At 42.2% G+C, this 6,326-nt stretch overlaps 1 protein-coding gene across 1 annotated transcript; it reads right to left on the bottom strand.

Moving 5' to 3' along the window:
• On the bottom strand, positions 1-995 carry LOC115009119 (protein ALP1-like). Its single transcript, XM_029432890.1, has 2 exons — positions 762-995; positions 1-669 (listed from the first exon to the last, which is right to left on the bottom strand). Exons 1-2 carry the CDS (start codon positions 847-849, stop codon positions 77-79), a joined length of 681 nt encoding a protein of 226 aa, XP_029288750.1. The 5' UTR covers positions 850-995; the 3' UTR covers positions 1-76.
• Between the last annotated feature and the right edge of the window lie 5,331 nt (positions 996-6,326).

Genomic DNA, 6,326 nt, shown 5'->3' with positions numbered 1-6,326 from the left:
AGATATATTCATATTTTATTCATACATAATAATGTCATACAAACGTGTGTGGTCAACATGTCAAAATGTTCATGTCCTAGATCATCCTGTATTGCCACGGAACTGCACCGCCTGGTGAGTTCACCCAGTGTTTGATGAGCTCCATCTGTGTCTTTCCGTCCATGGAGGCGGTGTTGGGTGGTCCAGACACTGTCTGTGTGTCCTCTAGGTTCTGGCCTAGTCTCCATGCACCTGGGACATAATAGTGGTTAGTGTTCTCTGCACGGTCAAGCTGCTGGTTCTGGAGCCGTGGGTGCCGCATCCTCATCATGTTGTGCAGGATGACGCATGTGGTGACGATGAACTTCACAGTGGACGGGTGATGCTGCATGGTACTCAGCAGGACCTGGAAGCGGTTTGACAGGATGCCGAATGCATTCTCTACTACTCTCCTGGCACGGGAAAGCCTGTAGTCAAAGATCCTTTCCTCCTTTGTCAAACCCCGCTGCCCGTACGGCTTCATCATGTAGTGGCGTAGGGCGAAGGCATTGTCACCGATCCAGAAGTAGGGCACATCCTGGGTGCCGTTGGGCATAGGATCCGGGTCAGGGAAACCTATGGTACCATTTTCGGCGCCTTCCTTCAGCTCACAGTGGTTGTAGAACTGAGCGTCTGACCCTAACCCCATACCTGCAAATACAGAATAACAAAAGTGTTACCTCAAACAGTAGATAACTATAGGCTCACACCACATATTCATCAATCATATTGCAAATACCCACCACCGACATCTGCCCAGATGAACTTGTAGTCCGCATCTACAAGCGCCATCAGAACAATGGAGTAGAATCCTTTGTAGTTGTAGTACATGGACCCTGGACCATGGTTACGACTGCCGTACCTCTGACGTCATCACGTATGTCTTACGTAACTTTCCGTATGCATGAAACTATGACCCACACGTTAGGTACGTCAGAATATTTTGAACATGCTCAAAATATGTTTACGGCTTCAGCGTTCAACACAGTACCCTAGCGTAAAAACGCCGTGTTTCTCACGAATACTACTTATGTATAACATACTCCTAATTTCTTAATAATTATTTCGTAATTTAATTACGACATGTATTGCACGTCTGTCCATCCTGGGAGAGGGATCCCTCCTCAGTTGCTCTCCCTGAGGTTTCTTCCATTTTTCCATCTTTAATTTTGGGGTTTCTTTTAGGAAGTTTTTCCTTGTGCGATGCGAAGGTCTAAGGACAGAGGATGTCGTAACCTGTACAGTCTGTAAAGCACACTGAGACAAATGTATCATTTGTGATATTGGGCTATACAAATACATTTGATTTGATTTGATTTGAATTTATATCGACGCACACCAGCGTAATGCCGTGTATTTCGTATGCGCCGGCATTCGTTTCCGCCATACGGACCTGTGTGGCAGAACCATTACGTTATATATTAGTCGAATACGTTTTGTGCATGTATGGGATATGTTATGTATGCGTATCAATCTGTTAGACATACGACTCTGTGCACGTTCCGGATCCAATCCAATCCGATCAAAAGTTGGACGTATTTGGACTCTGACAAATTGTGGGCTGTTTTTCGTATACGTTTCCGCCATACGGTCATGTGTGACAGGGCCTTCAGTCTGGGAGTTTTGCACTGAGCAAAGCCAGTATTGCGTCGTCAATGTATCAGTCATGTTAACCAGGTCCATGTCACCTGGCCTTAGTCATGTTGACATGTCTTTGGAGTAGGGTGGTCTTCACATCTACTCCTAGAGGAGTCCAGGGGCATGCTCCCCCAGGCAGAATTTATTTCACATTTTAAATTGAATTATAAGCATCTGGGGCACTTTGAGAGCAAAATTAAGATGCTAGATCTAATAGAACTTTGTGGTCTTGGTAAGGGGAGGGGGCACAACTCTCAACACTAATATGAAAAATATATCTGCCTCTCCTTCTGCATGACCCTTTAAAATAAGTTTAAACAATGGTTTATTAACTGATTGAGACACTAAAGTAAATTTCATGACATCCAAACATCATGTTCAAAATGCAAACTGGTGACATGTATGGTGTAAGTGTGTTCACTGTCATGTGTGTTAAACAAATGCATTATTCTCTGGAACTTCGGCCTATGTGTTTTCATTAATGATTTATTTAGCTAGTACTGTGGCCTATTACAGGAATTTAATCCAAAAACTGCTCATTTACTCCTAGATCTGAACTAACCTCCATCACACTGTTGGCTCCAAAATCACTTGTTCTTTGCTGCTGCTTCCCTGGACTCTTCTTATATCCATCTGATCAATGAACATTGGCAGATTATGATAGTTAGAATAACTATTCACCCTTTCATGCTTACAATTGTTTTCCATAGTGAACAAACGTTAGCTGTTCTGTAGCTAGTCAGTTACTATTGACTACTGACAGTTGTTACGGCCTCAGAGGTGGCCCAATATGGTGTTTGGCGTTGGAAGTTACTACTTTTAAAGATCTGTGTTATCTGATGGTGCTAGAGCAGTTTAAAGAGTGTATTCCACCTGAGGTTGCCACTCGTATTGCTGAGCGTGGAGTAGAGACTGCCTCTAACGCTGCTACCATGGCAGATGAGAGAACTAAGTATAGAAAAAAAGTGTTGAAATGTTCTCATGATCAGACAGGGCATTTGGGAGTTAAGAAAACGTACTGTCACATTTTGCGTTACTTCTTTTGGCCTTGTCTTAAGCAGGATGTGGCAGCTTACATTAAGACTTGCCATACATGTCAAGTAACGGGTAAATCAAATCAGTGTAAGCCTGCCCCACTTTATCCAATCCCTGCAGTGGACCACCCATTTGAACACTTGATCATAGACTGTGTTGGGCCTTTGCCAAAGTCTGAGTATCTGTTGATCTGTAAATCTGAGTTCTCAGATTCCTCTTCATCAGAAGCGTGTCCCGTTTTGACTGTTGGCACAGTCAGCATTTAGTGGGGGGGAAGAAGTGGCAGCGCCTTTACGGCGGGGGCGTTTGAAGAACCTGAATCAGAGGCTCATACAACCTGGACATCTGCCATATTAAGGGCAAGAATAATGGTATAGCAGGTGCCTTGTCCCGTGCACCATTGTAACCCTTCACAACTGTACCTTTACTTAACTAACATGTGTTCTACATTGTCCTCTGCAGCTTTTGTTTCCCTTCCTCTTAAATTGCTCCTAGGCGCCAAGGTTGCTGAGGTTGGAGTTGCCGAGTCTGGAGAGGAAAGAGTGTCAAGTTGGGTAAAGTTGTGTTTGGTAGAGGGGTTGTTTCGGCCAAGCACTTTAAAAAAAGCAGACCTACAAGATCTTCTTGTCTCTTCCCCTTGGCCTGCTGACTGATACTATTATTTTCTTACTTTGTGTTTCTGTCATTTACTTAATTAAACCTTAGAGCAAAGTTATGGATTGTGTGGTCTCCCTCCTTGTCACCTCTTTTCGAGCCAGGTTGTGACACAGTACACCAACAAACATAGAAGCCCACCTAAAATATGCCTAGCTACGCCACTGCAGCACACTATGATAAGATGATCAGAATCAAGCCTCTCATTGGTGACATCTGCAATGCCTGCCAGGCCCATTACCACCCCAGGAAGAAATTGGCAATCCTGAGAGAACGGTGGCAACTAAGGTGAACACTAGCGTCACCCAATGAAGGATGAAAAGGCAGCATCAAGCCTTTTGTGTTGGCTGAGTAAAGCAATGCACCAGGGGTGTCCAAACTGCAAAAAATGTTGCCCGCAGCCCATTTTTAATTGGCCGCAGCAAATTCTAAAAGTATAATGGAATAAGGCCCAGATAGAAACTTGCGCTTGAATGTATTGCACTTCATAGTTCTAACACAGAAACACAGTTTTGACTTGTCAGCTAACTTAAAACATCAAGTGTCAGATAAAACTTGTGCTTTAGATTTTTACTCGATTGCATGTGATGAGAGCACAGATGCGACAGACACCGCACAGCTGTTCATTGTTTTTGCGGAGAGTTGACGATAACTTTTGCGTTACGGAAGAGCTGCTTGATCTTAGGAGTCTAAAGGGCACAACATAATTCGAGCACGAGGACTTTACCACAGAGAATTTCAAGCTTTCCTGTCTGATGTCGATGCTGAATACGGGGACGTACTCCACAGTTCTGATGTGAGCTGGCTGAGTCGCGGCTCCGTGCTGCAGCGGTTTTATTCCCTGAGATCAGAAATCGATCTGTTTTTGAAAGAAAAGGAGCGACCTCTTCATGAGCTGAGAGACCCTCCATGTTTGGCAGACCTGGTATTTTTAGTTGATCTTACTGGTCATCTCAACACTGAACAAGAGCCTACTGCGCACATGAAAGCCTTCTGTGTGAAGCTCCGTCTCTTTGAGACACAACTACCCAACTTCTGTGATCACGTCTCTCATCTCATGTCGCGTCTCATGACAGAATTCAGTCAGCACTTCCAAGATTTTTCTATCGTTGAGAAAGAAATCGAGCTGATTAATGCAGAAGAAGTTTAAGAGAGTCTGCAACTATATAAACGTATATATAATAATTATATAGGATAATTCCCTGAAGAATCAACATCAGCTTCTCTCCCTCCCCGACTTCTACCGGAGCTTGGGAAAGTTTCCTCTGATGAGACGCCACGCACAAAGAATGATGAGTCTGTTCGGCTCATATGTGTGCGCAAACATTTTCTCTGAACAAAAGCAGATTGAGAACCAAAATGAGCGACAGCATCTCTGTGATGTCCTTCGTATCTCAACCACCAAACTTACTCCTGACCTGCAGCATCCTTCAGTCCAAAGTGCAGCATCACTGCTCCCACTGAGTGCAACGCTGTTCCCATTATAGGAGAGTTAAAACATATATTACACAGTATTCATGTTAATAAGCTCAATTGTTCAATACATTCAGTCAATTAAAGTTGATAACTTTTTCTAACTAATGTTAGAGGCTTCTGTTTTGAGAATGAGCTGCAAACCCTTATTGTTAATTTTCAAGCTTAATTTACCTACATTTGATTGTTTTGTTTTTTAGGGAATATACCTCAAAAGTATGAGTGGCCCAGCCCTTCGTATATTTTTCTGTATGTGGCCCTCAGTGAAAAAAGTTTGGACACCATCAATTTCAACATGCAAATGGAAAATCTCTTACAGCCAGTGTGCATGGACTGTCGTATGATACTGTCATGCACCTCATTAAGCCATTATATCTCTGGACTGTATAAAAACAATTTCTACACCAGTCCTGCTCCGTGACTTGGCCTACATAAAGTTTGGAGCCTGCGGTTTCTACAGGGACAACACAAAAGGCTGTCCCAGTGGGAGAGCACGTGCCCTCAACAGGAATACAATTTTTTTTTAAAAGCACCTTTTAGATCGAACAACAATGCAACAGCAAATGCCTGTAACTGGTAAATATATAGTTTAATGTGCATGTTGACCTGAATTCAAAAGCTGCACTGGTTCAGGTACCTCCCGGGTAACCCACAAGTTTGTTGCTAATGTTTAACTTTTAAGCTGCATTACCATTTGTAATTTAACCAAAGTAATTTGCTGTGCCAGCATTCCAAAAATAATAATAAATAAATAGAGAAGCCATTGTCAAAGCTCAATTTATTGGCATGTTGTCATTAACAGAACCAGCAGTCAGTAATCTGGAACATGAGACTTGCAAAGGCATTAGTGAACGATCAATTAGTTGCAGATAATGATCAGGTAGTGAGAGAGTAGACTCTTACCAGAAAAGTCTTTTAAAGTCTTTGAATAAAAATACTATAGGACTCTCAAGAAGTAGGATTAGTTGTTTGATCTTTTTATAGTTTTTTTATGTGTTAGTTAAATCAGTTAAATTAAAATAACAAACAACAAGACACAGGGGATGTGCTCAGTTAAATTGCAGTTTGTTTGAAGCTGCAAGTTATTTATGTGGTCTTAGTTGCAAAGCCCTTGTACAGGAGATCTCTTTTTCAGTGAACAAAAATTGCAGTGTTGACCTACAAATTAATATAGACACTTTATAATAATCATTAAACTAATTTGCCAAGTAACTTATTCAATTTCTATACTGAACTTGTTTCTATAAATGATGTACTTTTCTACACTGCAGGTTTTTGCTCATGGTGGTGCAAGAATTGAGCTAAAACAATATCATTGTCCATCACCCAGAAGCTCTGAGACCATTTTCAATGTGAATCCAAAATCTGCAGGCTGCTTTGTTTAAATATGCACCATGTGAAAACTGAAATGATCACATTCTAGTTTGACGCCTATCAGATGCTCCATAACACTGCGCACATCGGAAACGTGACACAGCTCCACACAGCAGCGCTCTCCCATATGCCAA

The sequence above is a fragment of the Cottoperca gobio genome, chromosome 6 (assembly GCF_900634415.1).
Source record: "Cottoperca gobio chromosome 6, fCotGob3.1, whole genome shotgun sequence".
NCBI lineage: Eukaryota > Metazoa > Chordata > Actinopteri > Perciformes > Bovichtidae > Cottoperca > Cottoperca gobio.
This window is presented reverse-complemented; position numbering and strand designations above follow the sequence as displayed.